At 29.6% G+C, this 21,882-nt stretch overlaps 2 protein-coding genes across 3 annotated transcripts; one reads left to right on the top strand and one right to left on the bottom strand.

Annotated features, from left to right (window-relative positions):
* Nucleotides 1-589: 589 nt before the first annotated feature.
* Nucleotides 590-5,853, bottom strand: LOC132951462 (ADP/ATP translocase 4-like). 2 transcript variants are annotated; one of them, XM_061023286.1, is made up of 7 exons: nt 5,691-5,850; nt 4,999-5,543; nt 3,228-3,350; nt 2,998-3,147; nt 1,401-1,668; nt 1,160-1,320; nt 590-1,082 (listed from the first exon to the last, which is right to left on the bottom strand). In XM_061023286.1, the coding sequence occupies exons 5-7, from the start codon at nt 1,660-1,662 to the stop codon at nt 807-809; spliced, it is 699 nt and encodes a 232-aa protein (XP_060879269.1). In that variant the 5' UTR covers nt 1,663-1,668; nt 2,998-3,147; nt 3,228-3,350; nt 4,999-5,543; nt 5,691-5,850; the 3' UTR covers nt 590-806. The 2 variants fall into 2 exon arrangements, with proteins under 2 accessions (XP_060879269.1, XP_060879268.1); XM_061023285.1 differs by having other exon boundaries at nt 4,999-5,853.
* A 3,867-nt stretch (nt 5,854-9,720) lies between these two features.
* Nucleotides 9,721-15,205, top strand: LOC132951461 (ras-related protein Rab-40C). The gene is made up of 4 exons (XM_061023284.1): nt 9,721-10,222; nt 11,585-11,778; nt 14,058-14,280; nt 14,372-15,205. Exons 1-4 carry the CDS (start codon nt 10,072-10,074, stop codon nt 14,683-14,685), a joined length of 882 nt encoding a protein of 293 aa, XP_060879267.1. The 5' UTR covers nt 9,721-10,071; the 3' UTR covers nt 14,686-15,205.
* The last annotated feature ends 6,677 nt before the right edge of the window (nt 15,206-21,882 follow it).

The following is a 21,882-nucleotide window of genomic DNA, read 5'->3' as shown; positions in this document are numbered from 1 at the left end:
TATTACTATAATAAAAATTAAAAAGTAATAATACAAATCAGAATGATGAATTTTAATTGAATCATATTGTATGGTTTAGCTTTACATTGTAAAGAAATAATGTTTCAACCAACCATTTAAAAAAAGTTTGAACATAGATAAGCACATTTTATTTAAGTCACTACAAGAAATTAATTAATCATCAAATAAATCATAATAATACAAACAATTTTTAAATTTTAACCAAAATTCTAACTATGTGTTCATTTAAATATATATTCATAAGTTTATAACAAATAAAAATGAAATTGAAACTACTTAAGTGAATTATTTTTTTCATCAGTTAAGTAACTAAAAATTAAAATTATTTAGAAAAATCTAATTTTATTGTGTTTATAATTTATTGCATTGTTAGTCAGTGGGATAAGGAATTTACCGAATAATAAATAGATCAATAGCAATTAACACTCAACATTATTGTTTTTATCATTGAAAGATATTGTTTATTATATTATAATAGTATTTATGATCTATATTTGATTTTAAAAACCAATTATTAGTTTCAACTTTTAAGGAAAAATAATTTTAGGTAAAAATGTTAACAATTGAATCATATAGAAAATCAATTATTAATTTAATATCCATAACAAGTATTTAAATGGTACATGATATTCACAAATAATTGGTCGCAGATACTAACAAGGTTAAGAATACTTGACTAGAATCGCATGGCGTCAACTAAAAATTAAACATTATACAATTTTTAAGTTTTTTTAAAAAATATATTTGCATGAAAAAGTAGTAGGTTGAAGGAAGGACATTATCGTTTAATCATCTTGAATTTCTCCTCCGAATAAACCCATTTTACTCAGTATCCATTTGAATTCATCGTGCAGCACAAGAATTAGAGCTGAACCACTTGATCGAATCATATTAGGCAACATTCCTCGATACAAGCCTGATATACCCTGAGATTTCCATAGTTTAGTAAAACAGTCTCTGGCATTTAGATATAATTTTTCTTCTTGTGCGGTTTGAACAATCAACATTCTGCCAATTGTGTCAAGAGGATAGCTGAATAGTTGTGACAAGTAAGTGGAAACCTACATAAATTAAATAAACAATTTTGACTAATATAATATTAACACATTTAAAATTAATTTTATAATGAATATCCAACCTGTGCGGTTCCAAAACGTATCCAAAATGGTAACTTTGTATCTTTTTCGTCAATAGAAACTAGACTATTACTATGATCTAGAATAGTTTTGTTAAAACTATAATACGCTCCAAAGTAAATAGCCTTGTTTATGACCATTCCATTGGCTGCAATAGCAAATCCTGTACATGAAAGTTATTATTATAATTTATGTGTACATATCAAAGTAAATCTAATACAATTAATTATTAAGGTTAATTACCAGTATACAAAGCTCGAACACCATTTGTATGAACAGTTTTTTGTATACAATCCAGTAATCCAGTATATTCACGGTCAACCAAGGGTCCAACATGGGCAGCTAAATGAGTTTGACAGAAAAGAAGTGGATAGAACATGCATAATGTGGTTGCACCGGATAATCCGCCAGATATTAGACTCAAAGTAGTATGGCTCCATCCATCATCTTTATGTTTAATATTGCTCAAAAAAAATTTTAGGTAAAATGTGTTAAGTCCAAACATGGTTGCCTGTTGAAATAAAAATACATACAAAATTAATAAATTTATTAACAAATAAGTTATATTATATAAAAAAAATTGTTTATTAAATTAAATTAATATAAAAGTATAAATATTTTATTTTCAAGAGAATAAAAAAAAAATGTTATAGACATATTGACAGCTACAAGCATATTTAATGAAAGCAATGCTATAGCTACTTTAAAACCTACAGGACATTAATTTAACCATTGTAAATAGAACTTCACTTGTTGAAGAATAGTAAAATGTAATCCTATACATACAATAATTTCACCAAGGTGATTTATATTGAAATTGATATTATTTAATCAAAAAATAAATATCCATACAAATATTATTAAATCATAGTTATAGAATGTCTGTATTCCAAAATGTCTTAGGCAGTAATAAAATGTAAATCAAATAATTTATGATACAAACAATGAATGTACCCACCGGCTGTTTTTACTAGATTCGGGGGTTGTACGTTTGGGAGAGAGTACATATTCTAAGTGTCAATTTGCAGGCGTTTTAAATATCAATTTGGAGTATGGTAATTCAATAACTATTCATTGCATTTTGTGAACACTTTTATATTTTTTACTTATTATACATAATTTTTTAGCTGTTGGAGTATTACTGTTTAAAAACGTCTGATAGATGCAATCACTTCTCACTTTTTGTCAGCTGAACTATAATTTAAGTAATGTAGCAATAGTTTTCTAAAATAATTACAGTAATGATATTGTTCCTTTTGTTTTAACATATTAGTCTTTTAGCCATTAACTAAATATGTTGATTGGCAGCAATAATTTAATTTTTAATACGTTAAACGTCAACGTCAACCCGTAGTTGACATGACTAAACGGGCGCCCGTGGCCAATGTCAACCTGTTGTTGACACAAGTAGGCGGGCGCCCATGGCCGGTGTCAATCCGTTGTTGACATAGAGTAACCTATTTTGTATTGAGTCTTTTTTGGTGGCTATAGCTGAACACATTCAAAAATTCTATAGAACATTTATAACCGTATTGACAATTCCGTAAAATCTACTAATTTTACAATTGGCGACGGTCGCCTGCAGGTCAAATGTTGTCGGCCACTGGCGTGCGTATGCCAAATCGACGTTGGTGTTCAACGTGTTAAATTATCAGAGCAATAAACGTATTTATACAGTTTGATAAAAAAATTTAAGCCACTACATAATATACCTGTGCCATGTGCCTTACAACATTGTAACTATCAAAACAATTATAACAAAATCAAAATATTAATTGAATTTATAAAATAGTTAAATAGGCTCAAATAAATGTTTAGAATATTAAGATATTATAGATACCTGAGAAGGAACAAATCTCAAAATGTTGGTAAAATTTCCAAACCATAGTGCCCGTAAACCTTGTTCGTGATAAATTTGTTTTAACGTTGTTAAGATTCCTGGATGATAATGTTGATTATTTTGACCATTTACAATAGATGTATAATGAACCTAAATAAATTAAAAACATCTATATAATACTGAAAAGGTTTTACAACTTAGAATTAAAAATGTATTAAAGGATAACTTACCTGAGAAATTATTTTAACCCTATCAAATGGAGCAACAACTGATCGTGCTATCGCTGTGGCAACAGCACTGGACACTGCGTCCAAACCGAATTCATGGAGACTAGAGCGTTCTGTATCTTTCTTCTACAAAATATAAGAGAAATATAAATTAATTTTATAGGATCAGAAGTATATACACAGGTGGGAGCGTTTGGGTGTTCAATAAAAATGGATGTTCTTTCCATTGGAAATATTTGTGTACACCATAGACCTTATACTCATAGGCGAGATTGGGTAGTGCGGTCACAGTAGTGATATGTATATATATATTATGCACAGTTATACACAGTTTATTGTATCATAATATAGTGTGCATGTGCGGTGTACGATGTACTACCTTGATCAGCGCTATCATACGTGGATGCCGGAACTACAATAATGATCTGTCTATGAGTATAAAGTTTATGGTGTACACAGTATACTAACTACTGTATAAGATATAATATGTACCTATATTATATATAATTATTTATTACCTACTTATATAATTGTATATGAAGTGATTTATATATTTTTAATGGAAGACACTTAGTTTCAGTCAATTTGTTTTATGTATAACAGGTAGGTATAACAAGTAATAAGTACATTATAGGGCATAGGCTGTAGATACACACTACACAACCAGATACACTTCTTACTTACTAACACTTTACTTTTGCTGATATTATTTTTATTTAGGCATAACTCAGCATAAATACTTAATTATTCTTTTGAAAAAGTTAATCCTTAATTTACATATTCCTTAAAATTAGGTAATAAATGTTGTTTATGTAGGTACCTAGTTAGATATTTTGTAATTGTAAAAAATAAAAATTGTTGTTGATTGCATATTTATTATTTATCTTGAAGTTATTATCAAAATACACAAAATAACTCAGTTTGAAATCTGATTCTGGGAATTTAAAATGTATATAACATGTGCCTATGTATCTTGAAACAATTAATGCAGACATTAAGTTGATTGACTTTATTGATATTTATTTAACTTGACAGTGTAAACCCAGAAAATAATATAAATAATATCTAAGTAGATAAAATGGTTAAGATAGTAAAGTTAAATTTCAAATTCTACGCTAAAATATATAGGTATTAAGTTCCTTGTCACAACTATATAAAAAATTAGGTTTTGCATTTGCAATGATTGCATACTAACTATAAATAAACATAAGATTAACGATTGAGTAATAAATATTTTAAAAGTTAAACATTAAGTGTAAACACTATGCAATTAAAGTCAAAAAATGTCAATGAATGACCTCCAAATATGTAATACAGATACAAATATCTTAATACAGTAGCTAGAAAATGTATTTCTTAAAATACACAGGTACATAATAGTCAATAGGTATGTCACATAAGTATACGCTACATACGTAGGTATGTAAACCAAATATTTTTATTTTTATCATTCCTGATTTTTAAAGAACATTTTAAGAACCAACATTCAAAAACCCTTTACATAATTTCCAATCTTTATTAAAAATTTACTTTAGAGCGTTAGAACATTGATAAGGTTCAAGGAAACCCCGATTTTAAGTTATATGCTTTTACAGCAAGGGTTATTTATTTCAAAAATATTTATTAGTTGTGTACGCTTTGATGAAAACAAACATGTAAAACAGGAATTTGTGGCCATCTTATTATTCACAAACCCCTTGTACCTACCTAATATTAACTACCTGTAGGCGCCTTACACATAACTTGTATGAACAGATTATAGATAGGTACTCACTAAATCCGTAATTTAGCCTTTACGTAAACCAGTGATCACAAATAATAATGCGCAGACTTGGAATTTGGATGTCTATGTCGTCGTACTGGAGTTGACTACAGTCCATTTCTTAGTAAATGTCCCCAAACGGGTACATTTTTGAGTTGTTATTCGACACAGAACGGTGGCTGTAGGCAGTGGTAGTAGGTGTCGCTGGTTGAGGTGATATATTACAATATTATTATTGTTACGATGTTCGAATAATGTTTCGCAACGGCTATAGATATTAATTATTTTCAGGAACGTGGTTTGTGCGATGGAATAGTAAGGCAATAAATGAGACGACGCGATTCGGTCAGGCGCGGGAGATCGGACGAGTATAGAAAATGGCAGTCGCGTTTTACGTTTCAATATAATTTAAATTAAAATTATAATGAAATTTGTTGCTGAGTATCGACGACTCGTGCGACACACATTCGGTAACGAAGGTCGTCGTTATTTATAAAACCGTTTCTCCCTCCACGGTTAGAACTAAACAGTAGAGACACGTACGCCTGCAATGGTCACTGCCGGTCATAGTAAAATAATATAAATTATAATATTATTATTATTATTATTATTATTATTATTATTACTATTATCTACAATGACATGATAAAAAAAAAGTACTAAAACATTCGTACTATAGACAGTAAAGGCAAGCTAATTCTTACAAGTTACGACATTTTCATAATATTCATTATTATTTACTACAACAACAACAACCAACAACCAGTGGCGAGTAGCAGGCGGCAGCTGTAGCTCTATTACTATAAGCTATAAAATCTCAATATTCTCCAATCTGCACTTCACGGATAGTTGTAGTGGTACAGACTGGTGTCTGGTACAATGGTACTGCCAGTTGTGCCGTACTGGTGTAGACAGTGGTGTACCGTAGTCTTATCAATAACAAAAAGTTATAAATTATCAAAACTCCAAAGACTATTTAAGACTCGGTGTTGTCGCCGCCCAAAAATATATATAAAAAATATTCATAATATTTATGTATTTTTTTTAAATATTATATCTGTGTAACTGCCTCACCGGTTTGAGAGTGAATACTAAATACTGAATAATTAATGCCAATTGCCATTATAATAGTAGTGGCGTAATTTGACCCCCCCCCCCCCCCCCCATGGTCATTAGCGAGCCACTGTCGGGGGGCCGGGTATGGGCTAGTTTTGGGCCTTCATATTATCTACATCGTGGTTCTGTGGTCAGTGTTCGGATTAGATAAGTACTTTTTTTATCTAGATAAAGATAAAGATAATGCAACTCAAATGTATCTAGATAGAATGATATAAAAGATAACTTAACTCATATTTATGATTTATCTAGATAAAAAAGTATTTATTTTTATTTTTATCTAGATAAAAAAAAGATACAATTATTTTTAAATGGTTTTAAATTTGGGTATATTTTAGTTGGGCACTAGGAACATAATATTAATAATGATATAAATAAAAATAATTGCATTATTTATAAACCATAAACTTTGTTTAATATCTGTATAAATATTTAAAAATGCGTTTGTACAATTTCGCGATTTTTATCAATAAAAAATGTATCTAGATGAATTTATTTAGATTAGTAAAAAAATTATCTAAGATGAACGTTTAGATACCTTGTAACTATTTATCTAGATAAGATAAAAGATGACCAAATAATTATCTAGATAAGTCCGAACACTGTCTGTGGTTAGGTTGTCTGGTACAAGAGGGCCATGTATATCATGAATTACACTAAAAGAATAATAAATAATAAATATTTCTCGATAAAGTCATCGATAAAACCACATAATGATTTAGGTAATCGGAAAAAAATCCCCAAAGTAAATACTTATTTAAAATTGTACATCTTAAAATACTATAATCTCACTTTAAAATTAAAATATAATAAAAAGCCTATGATATTGCCTAGGGCCTAGATAATAATCTTATCTTTAAATGCTATAAGAGTGTCAATTCACTTTAATTTTTAAACTAACGTGATCTGCTGAGCGTAACATTTTTGTTTTTTTTAATTAAGAATTTAAATTTTTTATATTAAAAATTAGTTAATTATTTATAATATTAATATAAATATAATTATTATAATTATTATATTATACTATTGTGTAAGTGTTTTTGTGGACACACAGTATACCTATTATTTACCATTTCCACTTCATGAAATGGACAACTTTTCATAAATATATCGATTTTGTATACATCATTCGAGTATAGTTATTCTGTTTCCAATCAGACGACATACACAAAATTATATTCTAATAAATAAATATTTAACATGTTTAACTATTAAAAGTATCCAACTGATACTTTAATTTTACAGTAAAATCTAGACAAATATGTTACTTGAAGTCGTAACAAATTACTAACAATTACCTCCCACTAGTCCCACTAAATATATAAATAATTTTACTGTTATTACTTTTCTCGTCAAGATAATGTTTTTACTTATAATTATAAAATCAGTGCCGCAACAATTATGGGGACACAAGATATGCATTGCATTCCCTGGCCCGGTTTTATGTTTAAATGGGGGGCCCATCATCAAAAGGAAAAATTAAATAAGTTATTATTCGAAAATCAAATAGAAAACGTACCTTCTATAACAGTCAACAGATTGATATTATTCGAAAAACAAATTATTGAAACAATTCAAAAATTGACATTTTTTGTTATTGAAAATGATTTCATCCATTAATAGAGAATTTTTTACTGTTTGTATTATATATTTAAGTCTCCCAGTTACTTTAACTACGGCCGAAAGGTAATTTTCCAAATTAAAACTGTTGACAAACTATCTTCGGAACTTAACTTTCACAAAAGAGATTAACTGGCATAGGAATACTTAATATTGAAAAATCAAAGACAAATGAACTTGATCTAGAAAAATGTTTAAATGACTGCAAATATTAAGTCTAGAAAACTTTTTAAAATAAAATAAAATCATTGTATAATATTTGCTGATATAGTTTATTTTTCGTTATTTAAATTTTAATGTAATATTATGTTAAAATCGAGAAAAATTAACATAGGTACCTCTTAGATTTTGTTTAGTAAATTAATTGCTTTTTAATTAACTTGATTACTTGACTACTGACAACTGATGTCTTGTTGGAGATGTGTTTAAAAATTTAAAATATGATGTGTGATGTATGAGGTCTACCAAAGGTTAGTTGCGGCACTAATATTTTTTTAATTATATTGGAGTACAAGTTAAGGTAACAGGGGCCCCATAATATTTTGTTGCATCAGAGCCCCACAAAACCTAGTTGCGGCACTGTATAAAATTGATAGCTGTAGTATATTACATATACTTTAGTTAAAAAATCATTTAAGATGTTGGGACTCATAAGCAGAAATACGATTAATTTTTAAAATATTAACTCATTTAAAACATAATATAAATATACATTATAATATTATATATAGCAATATCATATATAATATAATGTTATATGTGCCTATTGTACCTATTTATCAATAATATAATAATCTAATAATTTTATTATCATTCAAATTTTATAATTTTTTTTATTATTATTAATTATTATCTTTGACAGCTGTATCCAACTTTTAGGTATAGCTTTTGGGGTTTTTATTTCGGAGATTTCTTTTCTTAGATTTATGGCATACGGCCTTCTTGTGACTTGCATTACCACAATTAAAATGTTTAAATCAATATAAATATTTATAGAAAACTACCAAATATCGTCCAATGATAATGATTTATAATTTAAGTTTAATAAAGTGTCATGTACCTATCTACGGGTTATTATCGAGGTTATTCTTTTAGTTAGGTAGGTACCTCAAAAAAATAAAAATGATTTTGTCAAAAACTGGTTTTGTGTAAATATTTCAGTTTTTTCTTATTTTTTTATTTGTTTTCCTCGTCAGGTTTGAAAACTACTGGACATTTTGATTTCAACTACTTATCGTGTATACTGCATATAAGCACAAATAAAAATCAATAAAAATTGATCGCTTCACTCAGAATTTAATTATATTATGTATGAAATACAATAATAAATAATAATGTCATAATGATTATATTATTGTCATCAGTAATTAATAATTAGGTATTAGAAAAATGTGATAATGTCAAATATAAACGGTTAGTTAGTAAAACTATGAATGTATGATAAGGCCGTATCTTAAATATTTATTGTTTTTATAGTATATTTATTTCTGGTAAGTTTAAATAGTTTAAGCTTCTAAAAAGGACATCATCAAAGCTTCCAAAAAATTTTCGAATAACATATTTTGTTATACTTATATAGTTATTTGTAGCTGAAGATAACTTACTAATTATTATAACATACAAGCTATTGATCATAAAAAACGATCCCCTGGACAATTTACCATTTTTTATGTACGGTCCTTTATGTACTGGCGGTTAGTCTTTACGGTTCGAGTTGAAATGTTTACTTACGTTCTCCAAATCGGAGCAATAGAAATGTCTAAAAATCAAAAAAGTATGTCCAAAGAATATTGCGACACTAGTGCGCGGAGAACGTATAAAAAACAAACACGGCAGTCGCCAATCCGTATTTTTATTTCGAACCGTGAGAACTGAGAACGGTTTGTCGGGTTTTCGTTTGCCGTTCGCGGGGTTTCACAACGTCTTTGCGGCGCGGCGCCGCGAACGCACAACCAGCTGGTCACAAAACGGATCGATTAGTGTTATCACGGTGTGTTGTCTATGCTGGTGAACTGCTGCTGCTCACTGCAGGCTGGCTGCTGATGATGTACGAAGTGCGGATAACAAAAGGTATGTGTTTTTGACAACTGACAACATTACCGTCTCGTTGTTCGGTGTGTTTCCTGTGCGTGGTCCTGCGCGATATTCAGCATTTCAGCCAGTCGTGTTCGTATCTCTGGTCCGCCGAAAAGCGATACGCCGCGTGTGTTCGATCCAGTTTTCATCGTCGTCCGTCTGCCCGCCCTCACGTGCTCGTCGTCCTGACCGAAGGACCCGGGATCCCGTCCGCGAGAAACGTCCACCGCTGCCGATGACGACTTGACGGGTACGCGACTCACCGAAATTGGCATGTCGCTTGACACCGACGGTTGTCCGCAGCAGAAAGAGTACGATTACCTGCTGAAGTTCCTCTTGGTCGGCGACAGTGATGTGGGTAAACAAGAGATGCTCAACGATCTGGAGGACGGATCATCCGAGTCACCATATTGCAGCGGAAGTGGTAATGATGTGTACCTATTTCTAACGGTGGTGTCCAAATCGTTATACATAATATATTATACAAACCCGGTTTAAGACATTTTGAGGAGGCCCAGGGGCCAAAGTTTTAAATGAGGCCCCTGTATGACAAAAAAAAATAATAATCCATATATTATTTAATATTAGGTACCTGTTATAATAAATATATATAGGTATTAGGTACATAGCAATAAATAATGAATAATGTATCACTTTATTTATAAATTATAATTTACAAGCTTTTTTCTCGTTAAATAATCATCGATTTTTTAAGGTGACTTATGGTATGTTATAGCCTATAACGAAAAAAGTAGTGGACAAATCTGAGGTCTCTAAATAAATTCTATTGAGGTCCAGGGGCCATGGCCCCACCTTGACCCCCCCCCCTTAATCCGGGCTTGATAATATAAATTTTTGATTAAAAAAGGGTTGTTTCTAACCGTATAATATAATCTTCCCTATTAACATATTTTTGATAATATCTTTAGGTACATTTATTGTGCCTACCGAATTACCGATAGGTACCTAGTTATTTTGTTAACATAAACCAGATTGTAACACATTCTATTCGTAATAATTTAATTTAAAATACTAGGTAGGTACTCCAGTACCTAAATATCTAAAATAATATAAAAGTCAATCCAAACTTTTATTTTATTTGTTTTTATTGTATTAACGACTTGTAGGTATGTCTAAACATGTAACTTGTATAAAACTACAAAACTTTAAACTTATGTAGGTCCCTATGAAAATTAAATTTTTCAAGATAAGATAATATAGGGTTACCATAATTTCATCAAACAAATCCGAGACACCAAAAATATTATGGAGTCATATTACGTACCTATGTATTAAAAAATAGAGTAACGGCACATTATTTTATACACCCATTTTACCATGCAAAAATAATAAAAATATTGTTCGAAATTGTATTTATTGTTAAATAAATTATAAATTATAAAATTATTATTTTTTTAAGTTATCAAAAATATTATGTATCGCATAAATTTCTACCTCTTATCATAAAAATACAAGTTTTAGAAAACTTATCACTTTTTAGTGCCATAATGACTAAAATTATAATATTGAAAACTTAGAATACCCTACAATTATAGAGTATTACTGATGTAGGTACCTACGTACTTAGTGTGCTACTGATATAACAAATTATAGTCTAATAGTCATTAGTCTGTAATACCAGTGTTAAATTTCGGTAAAATATAAAATTAAAACATGTAAACTAGTCAGTAACAGTATATTCAGTATGTTAATTTTGTTTTCACAATCTAGATTTTAAGGAAGTAAGAGAGTCATTAATTATTAAGTTCAATTGTTCTGTTTACAGCATACAAAACTACAATTATACTCTTGGATGGTAAACGAGTAAAATTGCAACTGTGGGATGCATCAGGTCAAGGGCGTTTATGCACCATAATCAGATCTTATTCAAGAGGAGCACAAGGTGTTTTGTTAGTTTATGACATAACTAATAAATGGTCATTTGATGGGTTAGACAGATGGTTAAAAGAAGTTGAAGAGGTATGTATGGTAATTTATTTGTAATAGGTACCTAATACCTAACTAATAACTAATAATAAATCATAATTCAAAATTAATATATTTACGTGTAGGTAGGTACCTAATCCCCTAACATTTGTTAAATCATAATATTGTCGTAAGATACTATTAAAATGTAATAGTTATAGGTAGGGCCATTCTGAAGAGGGGGGAAATGGTGCCATTTAACCCTTATGCCCCATTTTAGCCTTTAGGACAACTTCTAAGAGCTTTAAAAAAAACTGCTGATGGACTTGTGTGTTATACAGATGATACTATATGTAATTAGGATTACTCGGCATTTCAAATTCATTACAATTTATTTATAATTTTACACTCTTAAATGTGCTTCAAGTGCATAGCCGCATAGGTAACTTCAGGTGCGTGCCTACACATTTTTCGGGGAGGGGGATCAATATTTATACCAGCACGTATTTCCAAAAAGCACCAACTATTAATATTTTATTTTGTATTTTACACATTAAAGTGTTGGTTTTAATTAGGTACCTACCTAGGTATATTACTATTTTGAATTAATATAATAAACATTTTTTCATTTAAATTTAATAAAGATAGTACCTGTTAACTTAACTATACATATATATTAATTTATTTTCACCTTGAAAAAGTGTTTTCAAATATTAATATTTTTATTTTTATACTAAAACTATTTGTATAGTTTGATTAACCTTTTAAGATTTAAAATAAAAAGTATCTTTGAAAAATGTATCCTTACTTATAATCTACACTCTAAAGTTGGAATAAATTTATATTAAGATCATTCCTTGGATCATTCTTTAGTATAGTATTTTAGATTTTTAATAATCTTGGTAATTCAATTAAATATTTTCTATTATATTTCAATAAGGAACATGTTGAGATTCCTAAATTTGATTTTTTTTTAAATTTACACTATTATATTTAGTATACTAAGACTAGAAATTTCAATACCAACCGTATCCAAAAACTTCAGTCGAAAATTCTTAATACCATTTCAAAAGCTCCATTCGATGTATCAAATAAATCCCTCCACTCAGATTCAAATATATCTAGTCACAGAATTAGCCTAACTACTTTACAAACGCTTCAATAACTGATTATATTGTCATCCCAATTCACTTATTTCTCTACTCGATACATATCAATACCTGGTAATCCACAAAAGAGATTAAAAAGACAGTGGTGTTGTAACCTGCTCACATAACTATATAATTCATTAGCTATTAAGTAAAAAAAAAAATGTAAAAGTAAGTGCCTATGAGTTAGCTATAATTATCTATTGACAAAGTACCTCCTCTGGGAGGTCTCTTCACTCTGTGTTTCCTGTGTGTATTAATATTATTACCAATTAAGCTTATTGTTCTACTATTGTACCTAACAGTTTGCCTAATAAGTATTATGATTAAAAAAATAAAATATTTAGTATATTAGATCATGTACCATAAAAACATTTAGTTATAAATTTAAATATTTTTGAATACCTATAATAAAAAAAAAAAAACATGTTTATCTCATGTAATATACCTACATAATAGTTCTATAAGCAATAGTATAACAACAAATTCTATTTATTAAATCGTTCACTTATCTAATTAAAGTACAATCACAGTCATAATTAACTATGTTTAAAAAGGTGTATAAGTAACATTAATTAAAATATGATAAGACTCGCCTAGTGTTGGAATTAGTTTTATCGTAGGTATTTTTCAAAAACAGTAGGTATAGTATTATTAATAATAATGAGAACTAAATAAATTATATAATATATTAACATGCATAATTGAACTTTTGATGCTAGTAACTTAGAAATGAATACTATCAAGATAAACTGAAAAATCATCTACAATAACAATTAAGAATTTAAAGTGATTCATATATCTGTAATATAATACAATATTAAGTGCCGAATTAACAAATAAACAAATTAAGTAGATTATAGAATATTTTTTATTAACTTCTAGTATCAAGACTATGATAGTTCAACGATAATGTGTATACAAACAAAAAGTTATTACAGCTTAAGAGTTAAATGATAAAATATAGCTCAACAATAGCTTACAGAATAAAGATAATAATATAATATATAATACATAATACATAATAATAATAATGAATCTAAGTTATAATGAGATGGATAATAATATTGTCAAACAGTATTGGTATAAATAATTTAAATCAGATACTAGATTATATACTTAATTGTTATTATACAGTATACATTCAATGGAATTTATAATTTTAATAATCTTTCATTTGTATAGCATGCACCTGGAGTTCCAAAAGTCTTAGTGGGCAATCGCTTGCATTTGGCATTTAAAAGACAAGTCAGTGTCAAAGAAGCAGAATCCTATGCCTCAAAACATCATATGACTTTGTTTGAAGTCAGTCCACTCTGTGACTTCAACATCAGAGAAAGTTTTAGTGAATTAGCAAGGCGAGCATTACATAGAAATGGAATGGAAAGACTTTTGCGATCAAACAAAGGTATATTTTGTTTTAATATTGAAAATACTATATATCAAAATTATGTTGTTTTGAATTTTAAAATCACTTATTTGTTTTGTTTTAACTTTAGTGTTAAGCCTCCAAGAGTTATGTTGCCGAGCTATTGTAGCAAGGACTACCCAGTATGGTATAAACCAGTTGCCTCTACCTGTAACAATTAAGTCACACTTAAAGTCATATGCATTGACTAGTTTCTCAACTTTATCTATGTCATTACCACGTAATTCGGCGTCCAAAAAAATTAAATTGCCTTCCAACAATACGGGTGTATTACGACAACATGGTCACCCTGCACATTCTCTATCGCATCATCATCATTTGAAAAATACACCATTGAGCATTTCAACATCGTACATTACAAGGAACTCTTGTACAATATCATAACATTAGTTATACGCCCACTGATACGAGTTTATTTTAAAATGTTTAGTAAGTGTATATTTTATGTTAAACAATGCATAGTATGTAATTTTTTATTTGATCTGTATTAAGACCATTCATTTTTTTGATCCAAAAGTAAGTTAACATACCTATTAAGATAAATTGTGTAAATCAGTATGTTATTTTATTGATTATTACTCGGAAGCAATAATATTGTAAAACTGTGTGGTTGTTTATAACCTCTTGTTTATTAGAGGCACTGTAATCATCAGATGACTGTATTTATTAGTGAACTTCTGTAAATAACAAAAGTATGTAACTCGCATCTTTAGTCATTTTATTTTTGCATTTGTGAATTCTAACTATTTTTTTCTTTTGTAACTGTTTTCGATTATTTTTTATTATTACTATTATTTTATATGATTATTTTTATTATTGTTTATGAAAAATTATGACAACAATTATTTTAATACTTTTAACATTGATAAATAAACGTTGAAGTCATCATTCCTATAATATCTAATTCATTATTGTTAACATTATTTTCATATTTACAATTTACCTATAAACTATATACTATCTTGTAAAATAGTACTAATTAAAATAGTGCAAAATTTGAATGCCACTCTTTATTAATTTAAGTATACCGTAATACAACCAAACATTTTCTAAAACAGAAAAATGCACTTTAATTAAATATCTAAACAATAAAAAAATATCCCATTACCAGTATAAAACATAAAAACACTAATTATAGTCTTTCTATTTAGATTTAATTTACATAAATTAGGGCTATTGATATATTTCATTTAAACTCTGGCTATTTCACGGTAAGTAAATAAGTGTATGAAATAAATTTATCTAAAAATTAAAGCGCACAATTTCTTTAATATAACTAAAACTACAAATTATTTTCAATTATTTCCAATGTATGACTACTGACTAGATATATTTTAATATAATGTAGTCATAATATTATATAATGCAAATAACAAGTACAAATTGTTAGTTAATTTTAATTGATTATGAATATTGAAGAAATTATGTACTCTCACAACTATAATAATGCCTGTATGGCTGTATATATATTATATTTGGCTGCATAATATTATAAATGTACGTAGGTACAATTATAAAAGTAATCAATCTAATAATAAGGTTTATATATGCGACAGTTATTACGGTTGACTGACATAACACTATATACATACAAAATAATAACACATGAAACACAAGATGAGGGAAATCATCCAGCGATGGTACCCTCCAGTAATTTAATTTTTTGTTTTTATATACCTACATTAATTTAATGGGTCACGACACCAATTTCTTTTGAGTCGGCGCGGTGGGTTGTCAGGAAGAGTACGTGATGCTAGGTGAGTGACTAAAGGATTGGGATGGTGTTGCAGTTTAGAGTAAAATATTTTATAGTACAATTTAGCTAGTTGGTCAACTGTTGGAATTTTTAGATCTTTGTGTAAGGTTTCATTTGTTACATACCAAGGTGCCGAAGCTATTAGCTGGAGAGTGATGGACTGGGAAGCTTGGATAGTGCGGATTTGCGAAGGTTTGGCACACCCCCAGATTTGCATACCATACGCCCAGATGGGTCTGAGGAGAGATTTGTACAGTGTGGACTTTGTATGTATTGATAGTTTGGAGTTGAGAATTGGCCTAAGTAGATGAAGGCGGTTGTTAAGGATTTTACGTTTGGACTTTAAATGCGGTCCCCATGTTAATCTTTTGTCTAATAATATTCCCAGATATTTTACCTGATTCGATGTAGGAATTTCGACTCCTTGAAGTTGAAGGGAGGGGAGGTTGTTTTTTCGCAGTGTAAATAGCACATGGAAAGATTTATCGGGATTTATTAAAATTCTCCAATTGGTTGCCCAGGCGTTTATTAAATTGAGGTGATTTTGGAGATAGTTTGAAGATAGAATGGGGTCTGAATTGGAGGAGAGTATAGCTGGAGAGTATCATCTGCATAAGTTGCTATGGTCGTGTGTACTTAATTTAAAAATATTATTCGTGGGTACATGAAATTACGAAAGAGTATATTATTATATTCTATATACCTACACGACAATAACATTTTTTGCCAAAAATGAATTTAACCTACTGTTTTACTAATGCCTAATAGTAAAATAAATTACTTTAATCACAATAATTATATCATCAAATATACTTAGTATTTACTATTTAGTAATATTATAGGCAAACAGATTGTCTTGGCTCAGAATTGTTTTTCGTTTACTATGATTTTATATTTATATAATTGAATTAAAATTTAACACCATAAATTACAGTGACCCAATTGTATACTACTGTAGAGCGACTTCCGCTTACCCGTTTTTTATTTTTATTTTAGTACCCTGCAGTAGTAAGTAGGTACTGTAGGTAAAATAATATTATTTTATTGAGTTTCGCTATTTTTAGCAATTTCAACTGAATAATAATATTTGTAACTTAATTTTAAAATGACGTGATCACAGAAAATATTACCTTATAAAATTGTGTGAAAACTTTATATTTTATTAATTTGTTGAATTTAGATTTTTCTTCTTCGATAGTTACAAATTATTAAATAACAATAATTATTTACGTAATTTTTTATTTACCTACTATAATAACAACTCTATACCTAGTTATTTTGTTTTCAAAGTAATAATAACAAATTTACAAATAACAATTTTCTTTTAAATTCACCTACCATAAGAAATCAAATAGATATAATATATATCCTAGTTTAAAATAATTTACAGCTAAGCCAAAAATTAAGCAATACTTGTCGATTGAGTAGTTTAAATTTTAATACGGACGTGAGCGTAGGTACCTACTACCTATATATCGTATATAATATATTATCAAATACTAAATAATATGACAATACGGGACAACTATATAGTATCAAAAATCGCGACACGTGCAAGCCCCCCGAACCGGTTATGAACGTGCTCTATACATCTATAGGATTGCAATATACAAATATAGCTCATAAGAGTATTTTCAGGGGGCTATAATATGTCGTCTACTATTACCATTGTTTGTGCCGTATTGTCATAAATAGTATTCGGTATTATGTATTATGTGAACTTATACGAGTTATGCGGTTTACCATCACGGTCGTTCGTTAATGGTTCCCCTCGCGATTAGAGCCTGACCCCCCCCCCCCGCGCGTTCCTGCCATACTTTCGGCCGTGACTTAAGTCCGCATTCGTGTACACGCGTACATGTATAATGTGTGCATATAGATATGCGTGTATACTATTATTTAATAAATTATGGAATTATAATGTATTTCCCCCAAAGTCCCATGCAATACCAAACGCGCACGCATGCACACTAAAAACGACCCTTTTCGTATAATGTCGTTACCCAATTAGGTATATTATAAGCAGCTAGCGATGGCGGTCAAACATTTTTAACACGTCAAAGTTGTGGTTTTCTTCTCGGAACGTGTCGTATAATACCTTTGAAAATATAACTACAACTGCTTGACGGAGTTTTGATATGATGTGCATAAGAGCAAATATAGTGTTTGAGATTTGGGGGGGGGGGGGGCGAGTGCCTGAAGCCATATTATAATAATATGAAATAAGTCTTAAAAAAAATTAAGAAATGTTTGTGGAGGGGGGGGGGGGGTTAGTCAGGGGGGCAGTCATAGTCTAATGTTTTGCTGTTTAAATAAATTTAAGTATTATAAGCGAACGATCTTACGGGGTCGTAGTCGTACGGGTATACGACCTGGTAGATATACTATACCGCGGGTATATACGTCATATTATAAATATATAATCTGATATTATTAGATTATTTTTCTATTGAAGTGTAGCAAACATCGTAGTGATTTTAATCAAGTAGGTTGTAGGTAAGTGTCTATACTATCTACATACTATTATTATGTTCATTGTTCATAATAATATATAGGTACCTGCCTACTATAATTATTACCAAACATGTTTACTTATAGGTACCGTTTGAACGATATTATATCAGCATTATAATATAGAATTATACAAATATTATATTGTACGGGGCCTCGCAATTTCAGTACCTACCTATATAAAGTTATATATTTAGTGTAAGTACTGTAACCATAAACTGCAGTAGCCGGCCGACTATCTTGTAATATTTTACGACCTAAACTTAAAACTTTTTTTTCATTTATGAACGTCAGGCTCAGCCTTCACAATATCGTATGCAATATATAATAAACCATTTAACCATATTATGTTATACGAGTACCTATGCCGATCTATTACACTGTATAGTAGGTACTTATACGCTTATTATTCGTATTCCGTGCGCGCGAGTTAACATTTTTAATTTAATTACAAATATTAATAATGTTCATTTAATTTCCAAGGAATATTAAATATAATATAGCATACAGGCACATACACATATATGTATGTGTGGTTAGTATTTTAAATTTTAAGTATTATTGACGTACGTTTTCATCTTAACTTATCAGTTATCATTAAATAGGTATACCTATATAATTCACATAATATGCACGCGCTGTCATCGATATAAGCCATTTGCAGACATATTATGCAGATATTATAGCTACCATTTTTTTACCACCCACCCCCTCATCGCACAGTCCAAAAAACATTTACAAACAATATACATATACCTAAATAGAAAATTGAAATATATTTTAATGTACTGGTAAACAAAAATTGGGGGACGGAGTGGCCGAGCGGACTAAGGCGTCGGCTGCGACGCAGCCGGCCCGAGTTCGATACCTTGGCCGCGGGCGGCATTTTTCTTCGGGCAAGTCACGGTGTCCGGAGAACAAGTGCCGCCATCCCCCACCCGGGCATGGCAGATACCTACGGGTGCCCACTAAAAAATCTGCCAAAACTACACACACGTGTTACACCTACAGTTCCCTCCCCTATACAAACAAAAAAAAAAAAAAACAAACAGCTAATGGCCATAGTTGCCGGGCTTCACGATCAATAAAAAAAAAAAAAAAACAAAAATTATGTGAAATATTAGTTATTACAACAATTGTAATTATTAATATATAAATGAATAAATAATTATTAGGTATTTAAACATTAAAGTATTCATCTTCATTCTGTAGCTATGTATTTTAAGATCTTCAATTAGGCACTTCATAATAATTTACTGAACTATCGACTATTTCCGTTCAACAAATAGGTATTTAGGTATAACAGTGCATCCATTCGTTCTTGATTAATTGTAGACCATACCTTGTCTTCACAATTCACTTGAAAAGTATCATTGATCATTCACAAGAACAGTTTGTGACAGGTGCACTGCGCACAGTCTAAAATGATTTTACAATATTTGAAATTAGTTGAACGATCTCTTTCATTTAACCAACGTTATGTATGTTATTGATGAAAAAAACTTATCATAATAAAATATTAAAATATATAATTTTTTCAGGAAGATTTTTGGTACCTACCTACTTACCTCGGTAAAAAAAACTCTATTATAAAAGACCAACAATCCACACCCGTATATATATATGGTATAAGCACTAGGTATAACTATAAGCCATATTGTTCAGCTTATAATATGTTGTACCTGTACGTCGATACTGACTTATAAGTTAATAATAGGTATTCATTTATTTTTATTGATCTTAGTTACATCGGTTACTAGACTATTAGTTATTAATTTACATCGTACTTACATATAGCTTATACATTAAAAGTTTATGCTTATATAGTTATATTAGATTACGTAACTCGATTTCCATTAAGAAATTATTAATGATGTTAATATTATTTTATTGAATGTCGGGTCGTAAGGCTTATTTCCCTAGTAGATGTGCTTGGTGGTGTTTGTCTTCGAGTCTTTGAACTTTAGTCATTCAATTAATATGTGTTTGACCGTGTAATCCACTCTACGCATGATTCGTGTAAAGGGGAATAATTTCTGGTCATGAGATGGCTGTGTTGTTGCCCTATTTGGATTTGTGCCCTATTCGGAGGCGATTTAAAATCATATTTTTTATTTCTGATGTCAACATCCCTTTTTCTCAACGAATACTGCACCATATTGAATAATCCAAACACCAAACGATGCGTTATTCCAACCCCTTTAGTCTTTTGACGTCGCTCAATCACTTTGCGTTAAAATGCCCTACTTCGTTAAAAATTACGTTTGAATGAAACAAAAATTCACCATTGGCCAAAGTCTCTATTAATGGATAAGCAACTCGCAAACACATTTTTTCTAATATAACAACCAAAAACGACTACAAGACGATAAAAATAATCCCTTCTTCAAATTAATTTTCAGATATTCGATAACGTAATCAAACATCGAACGTATACCTCTCTATGGTTTGCGGAACGCCATACAAAAAATATATTTTTTCACAAACCTCACGAACACAGACGTGTGCAGACCTCTGAGTCAGGTATGGCTCAATTCAATCTGATCACCCACCCCCTTTTACTACAAACTTTTAAGTGACTCTTTTGCTGGTGACTGTGGAAAATATGTAAACAATCAGTTTTCATTATTTCACACATAAAAAATTCATCAATATTGATTTAAAATTTTAACCAAATATAATCTAATAAAACAAGCATCACTCATCTAAACTTTAAATAATTATAAGTTATAACTATTATAATTTATAACACATAAACTACTCGCACTAATTTCGATTTTTATGTATCGAAATACTTAAAAAAAAATTCTGCTTTGGAATATACAATTAAAACTTTATCGTCATTAAAAAATTAGAAGTATAAAAAATATTTAAAAATATAATTTTTTAATAACAAAGTTGTTTTGTAAACGACTTGAAACTATGTAAAAATATATTTTCAAAAACAATTAGGTACACTTTTTGAAATAATGAGAGTTCAATTTTAAATGAATCGCTCTGTATATTATAGTCTCTCGGGTAAACACAAACGTTTAAAAACTAAAAGGGCTATATCTACTTTTAGTCATATTATCTCCATAAGGTACCACCCATGTATAAAAAAATCTCAGGTGGGGCTAAAGCTCAATCAGCCTTACCCGTGCGCACGCCTATGCTCACGAACATACTATAAGTCATATTACCAGCTATGCCATTTATCACGCCTCTGTAATTGTACGCAGTATACTTCACACTGGCCAACTATAGTAAATAATATTAATAAACTGCTATACAATATAATAGGTATGATATGTGAAATGTTTTTGGAAGACATA

This window comes from Metopolophium dirhodum, chromosome 8, assembly GCF_019925205.1.
Source record: "Metopolophium dirhodum isolate CAU chromosome 8, ASM1992520v1, whole genome shotgun sequence".
Classification (NCBI taxonomy): domain Eukaryota; kingdom Metazoa; phylum Arthropoda; class Insecta; order Hemiptera; family Aphididae; genus Metopolophium; species Metopolophium dirhodum.
Note: the sequence above shows the minus strand (reverse complement) of the source record. Positions and strands in the feature narration are given on the sequence as shown.

Coding starts and splice junctions, on each gene's coding strand:
- LOC132951461 (XM_061023284.1), top strand. CDS start 10,072: ATGTCGCTTGACACCGACGGTTGTCCGCAGCAGAAAGAGTACGATTAC. Junction 10,223..11,584: donor ACCATATTGCAGCGGAAGTG/GTAATGATGTGT, acceptor TTCTGTTTACAG/CATACAAAACTACAATTATA. Junction 11,779..14,057: donor GGTTAAAAGAAGTTGAAGAG/GTATGTATGGTA, acceptor TCATTTGTATAG/CATGCACCTGGAGTTCCAAA.
- LOC132951462 (XM_061023285.1), bottom strand. CDS start 1,662: ATGTTTGGACTTAACACATTTTACCTAAAATTTTTTTTGAGCAATATT. Junction 1,321..1,400: donor TGTTCGAGCTTTGTATACTG/GTAATTAACCTT, acceptor TTTCATGTACAG/GATTTGCTATTGCAGCCAAT. Junction 1,083..1,159: donor TACGTTTTGGAACCGCACAG/GTTGGATATTCA, acceptor TAATTTATGTAG/GTTTCCACTTACTTGTCACA.